Source organism: Drosophila eugracilis, unplaced genomic scaffold (assembly GCF_018153835.1).
Source record: "Drosophila eugracilis isolate 14026-0451.02 unplaced genomic scaffold, ASM1815383v1 contig_1764, whole genome shotgun sequence".
NCBI classification, from domain to species: Eukaryota; Metazoa; Arthropoda; class Insecta; order Diptera; family Drosophilidae; genus Drosophila; species Drosophila eugracilis.
In genome coordinates, this window is record NW_024572604.1 from 1 (window position 1) to 16,336 (window position 16,336).

A 16,336-nucleotide genomic window follows, 5' to 3' on the forward strand; every position below is an offset into this window, starting at 1 on the left:
TTACGTATTGCTTCATCTCCGCGCCAATATAGTCCATGGAAGCCGTGGACACGATGGCATTCATGCTCTCTTGGTCAACGATGATGGAACTGTTCCCTTTGCTGGTACAGCTCGTCGCGGTAGATGGAGATAGCAGCAAAAACCGGAGACAACCGAAGGCGGTAAAGCCGGAAGAAGATGACCAAGATCGATGGCCAGGAGCAGGTATGCTGCCTGTAATAATGGCACCTCCGCCTTTGTCACAAAACCGGAAACTTATAATGCATTTCGAGGATACGGCTCATTGCGATGCCATGGGCTTTTGCCTGCGAGCTGTTGGATCAGCAGCCGTGACCAGGCGGCGCTATGGGCAAAAGCTCATTGCGTGGCCTCAACGCCAAGGACAACTCTTCTCGTTCTGGCCGAATAATAAGGGCCAGTGCGGTAGGGATATTCACCGTTGCAGCCGGTGTAGCTGATGCCGCCACCGTTTGCCTCATCCTCAACGCGGGGGCCGCCGCCTGTTTTGCATCTTTTGCTGCCACTGGACAAGCGCTTAAAGTTGACTTTCCACGCCAGGGCGACTACGACGATCATAACTGGTGTAGGTCAGTGCCGTACGTGTGCGTCATTTGTCGGAATGCACTGGATATAATGTTAGTTGTGCTCTCCGTACATCGCTTCCCACTGGATCAGCAGTTTGGCGGGCGTATATGTCCCTGTGGCCATGGAGATGTGACAGTTTGCGGGTGGACTGTGCGCTGCCTGCATTCGCCCTCCAAGATAGCGACGGTAAGTCAATCTGGTTAGGCTAAAAAAGGTTCCATTTATATATTTATCTCTTTATCTCCACCTTGCAGAAGCCAAACAGAACTGAAGCCTCCACCAAGTGACAGGCAACAGCGCCAGCAGCGCTCCAAAACGCTTTACTCGCGCGCCGCAAGGAGCGTAAGGGTGAATCCGAAACAGGAGCAGCTGGCGGAGGTGCTGCCACGCCAACTGACTTGGATAAGGATCCACCTCGAGTGGCCCCATTAGCACCACAGCTGTTGCAGCTCACCAGCTCATCGTCTGTGGTTCAGGTGGTTTCGTGGATTGCAAATTCACACGGTGGTGCTAACTTTGGCTGGTGAAGTTCTATACGTTTCAAAGCAATCATTATGGTCAGTTGGGCAGTGGAGAATTGCAGCCGGTAAGGCGCGGACCAGTGTCCAGGTTTCTGGAGCCATTCGTCAAGTGGGTTGCCAGCAATCACACTGTACCTGTTGACATCCGCGAATGGTTGATACATTCGGCAACTACCAAAAGGACCAATTGGGACGTATTGTCAGTGATTATGGACCTTTAGCCTCCGTCCCCAGGATGATGATTCTCCAGTGGGACCAGGATCGATTGGGGATTGGTGGTTCACCAACAGTTGCGCCAGTTGGAATGCCTGACCAGAACGATCTCATCACCAGCTACCGTTCCAACCCAGTGGTTCCGGCGAGATGCTTCCGCTGATGCTTTGTGCTTTACGCAGTCAGAAGTTTCTCTTGGAACTGTTCGCCTGGAGCTGTCTTGGTAAGGAAATACTTTAATGGATATTTATATAGTGGTCACTACTGGCTAACCTTTGGACTTTCTTTAACTATTCAGTGTCTGGGTCCCCACGGTTATGGCAAGAAGGTGACCTGGATAGGAGCCAATGGCGATCAGACTTTATCAAGATAGACGAATCCCTTGATCACTTTGGCACAGATGCTGCCCAAGATGCATGTGGTGGCCAACAAGAAGACGATATGTGCAACTCCAAAGTGCACCTAAAATTCAATGCTAATCTTCCTTTTATCCTTCTATTGGAACAGTGCTCATCCCTAGCATTCAATTATCCTTTCATACGCTTTCCATAAATCGCCGGGATGGAAGTTGTACGGCTCATTATCGAGGACAAACCAACTTTGTGAAACTGATGCAGTGCCCATCCGGAACAACAGCAGCCAGAGATCAACTCCATTTCCAGATGGTTGTTACCCAGTTGCGATTCGCCGCTCATGCCCACCTCAGCCATTCTAACGGCCATGACGGCTACAGCCACGGCTGGTGTGCCCATCAACGAGCAGATGTCTCGGGAAGTATGCAATGGCGCTTCGTGGAATCAGATCTGGAAGAACAGCTACCGGAGGTAGGATCGTCCAGCAACGGTGTAAAGCACCACCACCAGCAGTAAGCAGCTCCCGGTACACTGGATCAGCGGTAGCAGGATCTGTGCCAAGCATCACGTCGTTGGCAAGCAGGGGAGTTAGTATTCCCCCTGATCTCATCTCCATCGCCACCACAACTGGTATTTACCATGGATCCCACCTATAATGTTTTGTGGGTTTTCGATGGAGCAGCCGAAAGTTACGCTGTCACATGTGTGTAAGGTCGTGATCATCAACGAGAGCGATGCGGTGAGTTAGATTTATTTGTGAGTGCTAGTTGCCTCTATAACTTTGATCTCTTCAGAACTCGGCAACATATCGATCCTTGCTATCACTGGAATTATCTTTGCCTGGACCGGGTGGATCTCCCGTGGCCCGCTCGTAAGCCTCCCTGAATTTAATTCGCCTGCTTTGGACATCTTCACGTCGGCACAGACAACATCCCTGGATGCTTTGAGCAACCGCTGTTGAAGCAAACTCAACAGACAGCAGAGACGCAGGCTGGTGAATTCCAAGTGGTCAGCCGTTTTGATAATCTGGCGGCGGATAGGGTTTACTCGGGATAGCGTGAAGCCATACGCTTCTCATCGGACACCGATATTGTGATCTGTGGCTTCGGGATGTTCCGGTGGACGCGGGGAGTACAGTTGCAAGCTGGAAGCTCTTCGATTTGGGCGGCGATGGTGGGGAGGCTATGAGAAGGAAGGCATTCTAATCAGTGAGACCAAGGAGGTGCCGTACGAGTGTGGCGCCGGGAGTAAACATCATATCCTTCTGCCCAAACCGGTTAGTGCAGTGGCTGGAAGGTGGTACCTGGTGTGGGCTCGATTGCAGGTCCCTCCTCCGATTGCGGATCGTGTGGCCAGGCTTCAGTGACCACCGAAGATCAGGTGGTCTTCTCCTTTAAGTCCAGCAAGAAAGCCAACAATGGTACCGATGTCAATTCTGGTCAGATACCGGCCATTCTGTATCGTCTGGTTACTCAGGATTGCAAGCAGACACCGGCCCAAATGGACGCCGATCCTGGCAGCGTATTTCCCGGGCCTTCGCCAACAGCGTGAGTCGGGAGTGCTTCGAGAGTTTAGTGGTCTTGCTTAGTTGGTCCTCGGGATTGCTTCAAGTTGCAGCTGCGCGAGGGAGCGGGACCGTTCCTACCATTGCAGCTGCAGCAGTCGCTTCAGTACCTCGGCTATGTCATCAAGTCATGTCTGCGCCCTGCTTCGCAAGTACACCAATGAGATTTATCCGCAGAGGAACTCCTCCACGTCAGTGGGAACTGGTGGTAGCTCTATTGCAGCTCATGGTAGTGGCGTAGTGACCACTGCCAAGATGATCCAGTCTAAGGCAAACAAAGGTGATGATTTCATGAATTACAACCTATTCCTTTACTAATTTCTTCTATTACCTTTACTCCACAGATAAAAATGCTCCTCGTGTTGTGGGCAATGGTGCCGTAATGGCCAAGTACTTTGGTGACCCATCACCTTCGGTGGCTCCAGCCATGATTAGCAGTGGCGGAAGCGGAGGAGCACCATCCACATCAGCTTCGGCAGCGGCGGCACCGGGCAGCGGAACTCCTATGACTCGGAAGACGAATATGGAGAACATACAGCTGGCGGAGTGTATTGGCAATGTTAGGGCCCTGCTGATTGGCATCTTTTGTGATGACATCTTCAAGGATATAGCCACGGACGAGGGTGCGCTTCTAGCCTGGAAGATATCTAAAAACATTCTAATGATCCATTTTACTTTTGCAGGCTATGAACTCTCACTGGAGATCTTGGACGAGTGTCATCCTGAGCTTTGAGGCCTGTTTCGATGCATTCTATCCGACATCCTCGCTGAAGTGGAACTGCCTGTGCGATTTGCTCGCCCAGATGGATCGTGGAGCATTGCATTCCCGCCTGTTAAGTGCCATTCTCGCAGGACTCTGTTCTCCATCGGTGAAGCTCAGGGCAACATTCTCGCTTCTCAATGCAGCTGGAAACGAACGTCAGTCGATTATCAGTCCCAGCGATAATTCTGGCTTGCCCATGCTCTCCTCCACAGATACACATCCGTATCCAGTGCTAGTGGAGCAAATGATCTACCGCACGCAGCAGGAGAAGAGCGATTTTCTAAGTAATTCCTGGACATTTAAGGATGTTCTTGTACGTCTGTTGGACATAATCGCTAGTCCCATACGTTCCCGCATCGAAACGATTTACAGTCGGAGTCTTGGAAGTCTTGGAGGCAGTTATCCAGGTGGCAAGGAGTGTGTTAATCAGGGATTAATAGACAACTGTTGTCATCTGCTGGCCAGAGTTCTGGCTGAGATTGTCTATCAAACGGCGATGGGTGAATATGACAAGCTGTTCATGCCTCCAAGAACGCTACATTCAACGGGAGCTCGCTTTGCCCGCTGCGATGTGAGTCGCACCTGGAATACGGGAAACTTTGGACCCGATGCTATTGCCTTTGCCGTGGATCGACCTGGTGTGGCCATAGCTGGCGCCATGGTTTACTCGGGATCCGGAAGCTATGACTATCAGTTGGAGTTGCTGTATGATAATACGGCAGATTTGCAGCCGCAGCACAAGTGGGAGACCCTGGAATCGGTATCGGGAAGCTACGATCAGGATGCCGTTCATAACGATCTGGCGGAGATTAAGTTCGATCATCCAGTGCATATCAAGGAGAATGCTCGCTACGCTTTAAGGCTGTGCTCGCAGGGGGCGCGCACTTGTTCTGGGGATGCCGGAATGCCAGCAGTTCGAGGACCATGTGGCGCCCAGTTTCATTTCTATGCCTGTGATCTGAGCTTCAATGGAACCACTCCAGCCAGGGGGTCAATTACCCTGCATTCTGTACTATAGCACACCCATGAAACAGGATGGAAACTCGGCTAGCGGACGAGCTGGTGATGGACCCAATGTCGCAACTCATATGGAGGAGAGGATGATGCTGCTTGGACCGCATGAGGTCTCCACACGAGATACAGCTCTGCAAATCGCCGCTGATATTACCAAGAAATGTACTGAACTACTGATCCTGGCCAGAAATGCCATGGCTGCATCTTGTTCGCCCTCCGATAATAGTTCAAATCACACACAGACCATCGATTCCGAGCACAATATCACGCCCATCGAGGAGCACATGGACATCAATTGGGCAAATAATTCAAGGACAGCTGCCCTACCCACGGCTATCGATCCTCAGCTGTCCACGGCCAGGGATTTGGGCAAACGCATCGAGTCCTTTTCGAAGGGTCTAATGGAGACCCTAAAGTTTGACAAGCGATCTACCAATCCCTTCGAGATGGAAATCGAGATTGGCGCCACCGAAGTGGAGGAATCGGCGGATTTAAGGAATGGCCAAAGCCAGAGCCAAAGCCAAAGTCAGAGTCAAAGTGTTCCGATTAATGGCAATGAGAGAACCACGGATTTCGAGATCGCCGAACAACCAGCTCAGCAGTCGATGCTACAGCATCTGCACTCCGATTCGGAGGAGGCTCCGCTGGAGGTGGCCGGCATGGCTGGTGGCGGAGTAAGTGTGGCAGGTGGATCGGCTGGAGGAGGAGGTGTTAGCAGCCAAGTGGCTGCCGTGCAACTCCTGGAGGTCTTCAATCTGGCCGCCTCCAATATGTTCCATACATTACTCCCACTGGTCTATGCACACATTGCCAATCTGGCGTGCAGTGATCCGAAGAGCTCCGTCCAGATTTTGGGTCTTATCAAGGAGATCCTGCCACATATCGCTGCCCTGAATCAGTTGCACGTGTCCAAGGATCAACGTCAGCCGGAACCGGCACTCTTTGCTACACAGACCTCCAATTCTGGCTCCAGTTCGAGTAGCACCACCAGTAACCACTATTGTTTGGTGGAGAGTGAACATCCGTACAGGAGTGCCAGCATCAGTAGCTATCGCGTGGAATTCCCACCCTGCGTTCAGTGGCTGACCATCGAGTTTGATCCGCAGTGTGGCACAGCTCAGCTGGAGGATTACCTGCTTTTGTCGATTCCCATGCGTCCAGCATCACAGGCTCCGCCAGTGCCGCATGTGGATGATTATCTGGAGCAGGCGGACAATGTACAGGGTGCGGCTGATAGAAGACGCACAACTGGCGGCGGAATCGCTGGCAGTGGAGCAGCACCAAATACACACCAACGCTCTGCTAGTGTCCAATTGACCATGGCCAGTTGTTGTCGCAGTCCAGGGGGTGGCAATGCTCCGGGATGTGCTACGGCCCCAAGTTTGACTCCTCTACGCAGTCAGGATCCCAATGACAGGGAGTGGATTGTGGTGAAGAAGTTCAATACGTAAGTAGAAATATATCGAAGGAAGATGGAATCCAAGCTAAACTTAATCTCTTATCTTTTAGGGCCTCCACTTGGCTTCACAATGTCCTCATCCTGCCCGGCAACTGCGTGGAGTTCTCTTTGGAAACAGCCTCACTGTATGCTCAGGATCCGCACAACAATCGCTGTGGCTTTAAGTGCCTAGTGGTTGGCTATGACAATCCCACATCGGTGAGTCTTTGTTAGATTATATCTCTATCTCTTTCTTAACCATGTCTATCTATCTCGCTCAGATTAATGCCAGCAATTCGTGTCTAATAAGACTGGAACAGGAGTTGGCCTATTTGGGTGGCATGTGCAGTGCCAATCTGATGAAGAAGGAGCTTAATTTACCAGGTGATTAACTTTAGATTATCTTTTGAACTTTTATAAACATTTTGTTAATAAAACAACAGATGACAAGGATGTGGAGGATATGAGCGGCGTGGAGGAGACCATCAATGCCCATCATACACTGCTCTCTAAAGGATTTGCTCTATCTGAACCCCAGTTGACAGTGCATCAGGCCTTGGAATCATATCTGCCCATCGGGTAAGTTTAATTTTCTGTATTATTTAACAAATAAGTAAGAAAGTATAAATATATTCAAAAGCCTGTTGATTAAATCATCTAAGAAATAGGAAAGATTATCTTGTAAACATGTGCCAGGCATTCAAAATTTCTAAAAATATTTTGGAAAACTATCAAAACTTATTTTGTAAACATCTCAACCGTCATCTGCTCTTTGTAAACAAGTTTTTATTAGCTAAATTTGCCCTTTGATTTCAGCAAAAAAATGTTTTCCATTCACAAAAATTAAAACTTGCAGAATCTAATTTTGTTTTTCAGCAAGAAATCGATACAAAAATAGCAGTCCCTTTTTGGCTTTAACTTGATTTATTCCATATATCTATATATGTACGTATTTGATGGGATATGGCTAACCCATCTGGATATTTCTGGGCAAGATCCCAGGACTACATGCGACTATTTACATGGGCCACTTAAAACTGACAAATATTACGATATACGATATACGAGTTACGATTTACGATTTACGATTTACGATAATTAAAATAAGATATCTAAGGACTAACTGTAGGCTATGGTTTTGGTACAGCGAAAGGTCACGCATTGGTGGTTCCGTATGATGGGTGGTGCTATAGTATTCCAACCACACCACCCGCTCCTTTTTAGCTTCATTCAGCTATATGTCTCTATGATTTCAGAGGTTCTGTTCGAGGTCAAAGGTTGCCTAAACATTCCTCTTAGTGTCTTTCCTTGGCGTCTGTCTACAAATCAGTCTTTAGCAGGCCAGCATTCTCGATTTGGTATACGATCTGGGTTTCCTTGTAAGTGCGCGGTTCCGGCTGCACTACGTCCAGTTTGCGGCGTCGTCGCTTTTGCACCACTCGCCACCAGAGCAAAAGGATCAACAGAAGGAGTAGTAATCCCAATATTACACTACCCGAGATTATATAAGCCATATAGCTCTGCTCACGACACTGATCCGTGATCAGCATTCGCAGTGGCATATAGTGATGACTCTGGCGTTCTCCATTGGAATCTGGTGGATAGAACATCAGCTGATCGCTGTGAATTCGGAAAAAAGTCAGCACGCGGCAATGGTGGCTCAACATTCCTGTCCAGCTGCTCACAGTTCCAGGAGTTATCATAGCGAAGATCCCGGATGCTAAGTGAGAATCTGTCGTCGAAACGCAGGGGCTGCGGTGCTGCTTCCGCTCCATTTGCCAGATCTACACTGGGATCTGCTCCTGGACGCAAGCTTCGCAGGCTGTTGTTGTGGAAACGCAGTTCCAGGTGCTCACTAAGCTGATAAGAACGATGAACGGTGAGACTGCGGAAGGCAATCTCACTGGTGGCTCCAAAATCGTTTCCTCTTATAGTCACTGCATCCCGGATTTGGGCTTCCAACCACTCGCCATCCACGGATACGAAGTGATTATCACTTAGGCTTAACTTTGAGACAACTGGAAGAGATTATGGTTGGGAGATCTTAAGATGAAGTAAAAAATACATTGTAGAAGAAGGTTAACTTACGCTTAAAGGAGAAGGCATGGGAGTGGATCTCCTGAAACTGATTGCCCCGCAAACTCAACTCGTTGGTTACCTCAAGTTCGTAGAAAGCTCGGGTGGGCAGATCGCCCAGGAACTGGCAGTTAGCGATGATCATCTGCTCCACGGCGAACTTTTTGAAGGCCTGACCATAAAATCACGGAATTAGTAATCTTTAAATGCTAAAGATTAATTCTGTATCCTACCTGACTTTCGATCCGCTGTATGGTTACTCCATCTAACTTGAGCAATATGGCACTATCCTTGGTGGTGGTGAAGCCGAAGGGCTTCATCAGGTCTATCCTTCCGCCCACGAATGAGATCTCCTCGATGTTGCCATTGATGGCATGCGATTCGATTAGCTTGAGGTTGGTCTGTTCGAATTCAACGATCAGAGCTTTGTTGCTGGCATAGCGGGGCACACTAAGTGCATGCTCGCGGAGCACTAGCTGTCCCACATTACGAAAGGTAACCTTTCGTAGATCCATTGTATCCGCCAGACGATTGGCATCCACCACAAGATCCCGACAATTGCGAATCTCAACCATGTAGACAGAGCCCTTAAGAAGTGGCAAGGCCATGGGCTGGAAATTAGGAGAATATTTTATAAAGTTAGTGAATGTGAGGAAATGTCTTGGGATTGGTTTGGGGAATGCATTTAACTAAGGATCTAGTTACAAAGTAAAACATCTGCTCCATAAAGAACACATTGCTGTGCCTTTTGATTACTAATCTAAAGCAATATCTGCTGATAAAGGTGATACAATGATTACTCACAAGGAAATATGATACAAGGCTTTAGTATTTACCCATAAAGTAATATATTTCGTAAATTGAACTCAAAGAAAGGAAAACCATTTAGGTAAACCTAAACCTAAAGCTATGTACATACATATATCTCCCTAAATCAAGTTGAGTAAAGTTTGAGTGAGTTAGTCATCTTTCCATGACAGCAGTATCATGTTCTAATTATACTTTTCCAGTTAGAAAAACGATATGCAAACATAAGTTTTCCATGAAGCTGACTCACCTGATCGGAGTTATTGCAATCGCAGGTGATGGTAGTGCCATATTCCCCACAAAACTCCTTCGCCACATCTGCCTGAGCGTAGAGGAGAAGGCTTAGAAGGTGCAAGAGGTGGAGCCACGTCCAGGTCGTGGGATCCTTGAGATTTCTAATATTCCGCATGTTGTGTCGACTGAACCGCCTATGGCTAATTATTCACTCATATTAACTTGTGCTTTTCGTTCCCTCTTTTTCTCTCTTTCTCTCTCTGTCTTGCTATTTCGCCTTCTTATTCTCCGGTCCACTCTTTGTTCATTTTCTAGTCGTGTTTACCATCCGCTCCGTTTTGCACTGCTCTCCGGCGTAAGCGTTCAGTGGAAATGCTGATAAAGACCGATTCGCTCCAGCCTTATCTCTGAAGGTGTTTCTTATCTATAGTATAGGTGCACATACATATGAGTTATAGTTGTATTTGTGTATTGAAGTTCTCTAGTGTGTGTGCGTGTGTATGTATGTTTTTGGGCAGCCACACTGTAATCAAGCTTTAGTATCGGTAATACTACTCTACTCTCCTTACCTCTTGCCTTTACTTTCTACTATAGCTTTTAAGGGGTATTTTAAGGGGTATATTCGAAAAAATATAAATTGGTTTTTATGCTAACTGCTGATGTAATGTAAACTCTACTTTTACGCATCGTAGTTTTAAAAGTTTCATTATAATTATGATTAATTACTCTCATAATTCAAGTGCTTAGCTACAGTACTTTCAAAATTGATGCATCTGTCATAACCAAATTCCAGTCCATGCAAATGAATTTGGTAAATGTCAAATGTTGGGACCAAAAGTTACAAAATATTTTATTAAGATATTAAAACAAATATTTAATTACTTTTTTAGCTAGTTTTTGGTATGAAAATTATGATTTGAGGAACGTAAAACCTTCCATTGACTATAATCAGTTGTTAATTTTTCCTTACTTTTCTTCCTTGTTTAAGGAATACCCTCTTGATGTACATATGTATGAAAAAAAACTCTGCCATTAAGAGAGTTTAAGAGTTAGAAAAGATAAGGAGGGGTAAATACAGTTTTATTATCATTTTTCATTGCACTGTTAGTTTGCGTAAAAACTTGCACAAGATCAGTTGTTAAAAGTTAAAACCTTGTAATGTTAAACATTCGTTAAGGATCTGTAAAATGGTTTTTCACAAGAGTGATAGCAAAAGTAAGTTTTAAATTACTTAAATAATTATAACAATAGTTAAGTAATTAAGAGCAGAAGAGCATTTCGAAAAAATATAAGGAAAAACTGTAATCTGTCCCAAAAACTGAATGATCGATTACCGATCTTGGAGTCAAAATTTCGACCAACTAGTCTTTTTGGGCAGTTAAGAGTGTCGATCATAATCAGCTAACAATATTGCCCAAACGATCGCAAACACACACACTCTGGTTTCAAGTTGGGCGGGGGAAGGGGGGTCTAATTGAATCACAACACCATCTCCAATTGTGAGCACTTCGCCGGACTACCTCCTGCCCTCCAATCCAATCACCGCCTGCCTCAGCCGCCTTCGTTAATTGAATTCTGAGGTCGTGTTTGCTATATAGCGCTGTATAGCAAACAGTGGAAATCTCTCTGGCCCTGGAAATGGAGACTTCGTCTGTTGGTCTGTTGGTAGCCCGAACATAAGCAATTATGCTTTTGTTATTTGTTTATGGCCATTTCCAGTTGTTTATAGAACTCAATTTGCGCGAGAGGAAATTTAGTCAGCGCCAGAGTCGGATCTCCATCTCAAGTGGCGGACTGTTCAAATATTTGCACACGAGTCGAGGAATTCGAATAGGCATTCCAGAGACTGCGGAATATAGCTATATTACAAACTTAAAGTGACAAGTCCAGAACTGCAATCTTTATTATATTTAAGTTCGTTTAGTAGTTTATCTTATCTAAAAATGCATTCATAAAGTTATTAAACTAAGCCCCTTGCATCTGGTAAAGCTACCCTGTACCGGGCCTTAGAATTCCGGATGTTTGGCAGACGCGTTGGTCAACCCTTTGGCGTGATTCCTATTAAATCAAGTGACGTTCATTGAGTGGACTTGCGTTTAGGAAATTGAATTAAACCGCAATTGCATTTCCTGTCAAGCTAAAAAAAAAAAGAAAAACTTGCACTCACGCACAATTGAGTATGGAGAATGACAAGTACCCCTTAACCCCTTGTGGTCTACGCCTCTAAATCACTCCAATTAGGAGGTAATTATCATTTAAAGATGTGCATAAATGCAGTTTAAATTTGAAAGTTGAAGTTTGATTTGAAATTCTAACTTAATAAGGACATGAGAAAGAGTAAACTTAGCTTCGTTAGTCTTCAAAAATCTCTTACAATTTCATGCATTTGTTAAGCAAGCTTGGTTTGCAACCTTAATTTATGTATTTAGTTATTATTGCTAAACTGCATTGCAGTTTCGGCCACCATTAAAAGTGCAAATAATAACAATTAGCACATTTCATGGTCTTGCAACCATTGACTTGGATTAAATCAAAAATGCGGCATTGCAGTGCCTCAGTGGACTGTTGCATATGCCAGTAGTGAGTATTGGGCATTGCACTTCTTAGTTTGCCCCGATTCGGAATTGGTTTCAAATCACTATCTTATCGCCAACGATTTCTGATAAGATTTCAAATGAGTCAAACGTTGGTTACCACACAATTTGACTCAATTTTCACAGGATGACACATGGGTATAAGGTTGCAAAGGGTTTACAATCGTATTACTCCATCCAAATTATAAGGAAAAAGTAAATGAAAGGGAACTTTCATGACTAACTGGGAGTAGTTTTTGAGTGAGAAGCAGTTCAAAATCATGAAATCAGAGTGAAAATTTGAAGGGAAAACATGAATATGATCTTATTAACTTTTAAAACAAAAAGTTTATACCTTACTTTGGCCTGCTAATATCTACCAAAAACCTCTAAATTAACTTTTAAACATAAAAAACCGCATTTATAACTCTAAATGGTTATTTTTTCTGTAAAGATAGTAATTTAAAAATGACCTACAAGCTTTCTAGTAATTTAGCAAAAGTTTTGCTGTTGCAAAATTGTCAACGACTTTCTTCAAAAAGTTCGTTATATTGTTAAAAGCGATTCTACCGCAAAAGCTCATTTAGCCAAAGGTCCAACCAATTTAAAAAGCAAAGAGATAAAAAAAGGCAGTAATAGAATGCTGAGGGCACTTGACGGGGTTAATGTTTTTAGCCTGTTGAGCTGCTGCTCTTTGCTTTCTACTACTTGAAATTCGTGCAGTTGTTTTTGGTTTTTGGTTTTTGGTTTTCTAGTGCCCACCGCTTGTTTTTCCATACACTTGGCACAAAATTCGATCAACCTTTCATAACATTGACTTTGGCCCTGTTTTTAGTGGCATTTGCTTAAGGTGAACATGGAAATTTGGTTTTGGAAAAGTGGTTTATGAGAAGATTTCTTGGGTAGAAGTCGTAATGATTTTTAGTTTTATTTTCCATTTGAAAAACTTTAAAACTTCTAAGTTAAGTTGACCTAGTTGGTTAAAAATGATTGTTAAAAAGTATTGACAATCAAAATTTACAATATTTGTGAGAAAAAACAAGATATTTTAAAACCAAATCTTTAAGATTGCAGGCTATAAAGTGTTGGAATCATAAAAATTGTTTATATCTTTTATATTTTTCTTAAATAATAGCTAGCCCACAGTTCATTTTGCAGAAGTCTTACTGTACTTAGTAACACATTTCGAATAACTCTTTGTAAGAATGACTTTTGGGTTGGACTTTTTGCCGTTCCGAAAACGTTTTTATGGCAAAAACTAACTAAAAGCAGATCTTTATTTAACATTTGCTTTTCTCCGTCGTCATTTAACCTTGAAATATCGAAATACGATGATGACGAGCATCGGACATAATGGATATGGATATATGGCAAGGTGTCTGCCAATTTTTTTTTATTTAGCAAGGGGGCGTTTGTTCACAAATATACACTGCTAATTTATATTCCCCCGGGGAATTGCAAAAAAAATATATCTACGAAAAAAAGATAGATTTTAAATTCTTGTTTGGGGCTTTGATTTTTGCTGTTTTGTTTTTTATTTTGTTTGTTTTGTTTTGATGCGTGGGCTGTGTGTGATCATGATCACCAAGAAGAACTAATGAGAAGAGAGCTAAGCGGAGAGAAGAATTCTTCTTCTCTGTTTGTTTGAATTTTTTTTTTTTTTTTAGCTTTCCTCAGCATTTTTGCAACGCAAACACAAACAAAAATTTCCCTTCTCTCCCTATTAGTTTGTTTTTTTTATTACTTTGAACTTTATGGCGGTTCCAGAAACACATACACACACACACATTTGCATATTTTGACACATACTGTATGTATGGACAATACAGAGGAACACTGTAAAAAAAAAACATATAGTTAAGCGAACCTCAGCCTTGCAAATTGCCCAAGTAAATATTCGCATTTATTTATATTAACAGTAGAAGTTGAAAGCACGCGAGCGGTCAGGCGGTTCTGTAGCCTTGTTTTTGTTGGGCGGCCAACCGGCGTAAGCGCGTGCAAATGACAAACTGAGCGCCAACCGCTGAACGCCAACCGCCAACCGCTTAGCGTGAATGGCCACATCTCAGTGCTGATCAGTTGACTTAAATTCTGCCTTCAAATCTTCAAAATTTGTTTTTGGAAAAAGCCTCTGTTTTCTAGCTATTTTCCCGTCATTTCTGTCATTGACATCACTGTTGTAACCTCTCGTTCGACGTGGATTTCTCTCTGGCGCTCTCTTTTGCTCTCTTCTTGAGCGCTTTTGAGTTGAACGAGCGCCAGTTTGGCTGCGGCGATTTAGCGGCAGCTTCTCTCAAGCTCAAAAACTAAAACCTAAAACGAAAAAAAAAAAAAATACTAAAAAGGTGAAGAATTTTTGCGTTTATTGGCAGCACAGGAAGAAAAAAGGGTCTTATTAGGTGGTAAGCTTGAGAGGAAAAAATGTAACTAAAAATTGAATGCTAAAAATACTTGGAAAAACTCATAAAATTTTAATACGAGAAAGCTGTTTCTTAAAATTTTTTAAAGTTTGTGAACATGATAATTTAAACCTAAAACCCCATTTTTCTACGCACTTCTGCTTTGATTTCGCTAAGTGCATGTCAAATTGAAGTTGAGCATGGATTTTAATTTAAATCTGTATCTGAATTTCTTGCTCGGCGTCTAATTGAACGTTGCCACGCATCGCTTGACACTTGCCGCCGCTTTGAAAAGGAAAGCCCCCGCAAAAAAAAACTCTAACAAGAAGGAGAAGTTAAAACAGAGCAGAGAAGTGAGAAGAAAGCACAAGACAAAAAGGAAAACAAAGAGGAGGAGGTGGACAGTTGATCAACACAAATCAAATCAAATTTACTCCGAGGCAAAATGTAAACATAAAGCACTTAGCGGTGGGCTTTCTAAGAGCCAAGCTATGTAAATATGTAAAATCGGGTGTAAAGAAGGCTCTTCAGATCTTTTGAGTTTATAGCGGCCTCTACAGATGCAAAAGTTCAGACCACCCAATATATAATATATATTATGAATCTTCCTAGAAATCAATAACAAGTTCATTGGCAATTATTTTCTATAGCTTCCATTTGTAAAAACCTTTTAAAAAGTTGAACTCATTCTTATCGCTGTAATAATAGACGTTCAAATTGAGCATTTCATGTTTATGGCTATTTGAGTGATTACATCTAAAAGGCGTTTGCTAGCACGTCATTCACCTTGTGGAAATGGAGAGCCGTACTTAAGTCATAAATATCCCTATACCATTTAACTGATTTGTGCTGCTTGTCAGTTTGAAACTGATTACGTTTTACATGCACTGAAAGATATTAGTTAAGACTTATGGTTATATTGAACTGGGAATAACACTAGTAATATAGTTTTAACCTTTTACCATTTTCTAACTAAACCTTCCTTCTTAAGTTTCCTATAATATTGCTAGATTTTCTCTCAGTGCCTTTGCCGAAAGATGTGAGCCAACTGATCAAAATGATCAAACTGACCGAGCGCCCGCCTGACTTACTGACCATATATGCACATTAATAACTCGAAAAGGCTTTTAGAACGCATTTGCATGGCAGCCCGTTGCAGCAGCAGCCGCAATATTTAATTTGCAAAAAACAAAAACGGCTTTGCTGATCGCGCTTGCAAATCAAGTTATACAACATTTCAAAATGCAATTTCAGCACACCCGCCTGGCATTTTAGCTTTTGGCTTTGTCTCGGCTTTTCAATATTATTTTCCATTTTTTTTGTGTATTTATGGCAGGCCATAAAGAAAAGAGAAAAACAAAACAGCTGTACAAGCCAATAGTGATTAATATTTATGTACGAGAATGTCTCATGTGACAGCATTTTGTTGAAGTAACCGAGAAATGGGACATTTGATATGCCAACTTATCGATAAGAAACGGAGAAATGGGTTCTATTGTTTTGTTTTTATTACTAGATTACGATTGTTTGTTTATTACTAGAGTTTCCAAAGTGTTTATGCTTTGCTGGAATGGTTATTGGTTATGCGAGAAAGTATGCTACATTTTTTGAAAATATGCATTTTAATTCGTATTTTTAATAGTCTATGGAGAAGCAGCTTTCAGCTTCTGCTTCTGAAAGTAAGACCTATTTACCCACTATAATACTTCCATATCAAGTCAAGTCAAGTCAGATCTTGGGTTCTACAAACCTTGACTGTCAGAATTCTTGCTATAAGCCAATATCCCTTATCCCCC

The 16,336-nt window shown here is 43.4% G+C and overlaps 2 protein-coding genes across 2 annotated transcripts in view; one reads left to right on the top strand and one right to left on the bottom strand.

Annotated features, from left to right (window-relative positions):
* The first annotated feature begins 2,345 nt into the window (after nucleotides 1–2,345).
* The window catches only part of LOC108110029 (E3 ubiquitin-protein ligase highwire), a 39,563-nt gene continuing 25,572 nt past the window's right edge, over nucleotides 2,346–16,336 (top strand). Inside the window, 17 exon segments of the mRNA XM_041819681.1 lie at nucleotides 2,346–2,411; nucleotides 2,467–2,565; nucleotides 2,567–2,788; nucleotides 2,790–2,819; nucleotides 2,821–2,847; nucleotides 2,850–2,988; nucleotides 2,991–3,185; nucleotides 3,188–3,267; nucleotides 3,269–3,376; nucleotides 3,378–3,516; nucleotides 3,581–3,859; nucleotides 3,920–3,957; nucleotides 3,959–4,987; nucleotides 4,989–6,460; nucleotides 6,523–6,670; nucleotides 6,733–6,835; nucleotides 6,895–7,030. Coding sequence (XP_041675615.1) covers nucleotides 2,346–2,411; nucleotides 2,467–2,565; nucleotides 2,567–2,788; nucleotides 2,790–2,819; nucleotides 2,821–2,847; nucleotides 2,850–2,988; nucleotides 2,991–3,185; nucleotides 3,188–3,267; nucleotides 3,269–3,376; nucleotides 3,378–3,516; nucleotides 3,581–3,859; nucleotides 3,920–3,957; nucleotides 3,959–4,987; nucleotides 4,989–6,460; nucleotides 6,523–6,670; nucleotides 6,733–6,835; nucleotides 6,895–7,030 — 4,310 coding nt within the window.
* On the bottom strand, nucleotides 7,676–13,970 carry LOC108110031. Its single transcript, XM_017218881.2, is given in 6 exon segments — nucleotides 7,676–8,088; nucleotides 8,090–8,469; nucleotides 8,540–8,699; nucleotides 8,761–9,138; nucleotides 9,585–9,992; nucleotides 13,951–13,970. Coding segments are annotated over 5 exon segments (1,395 nt in total). The 5' UTR covers nucleotides 9,744–9,992; nucleotides 13,951–13,970; the 3' UTR covers nucleotides 7,676–7,770.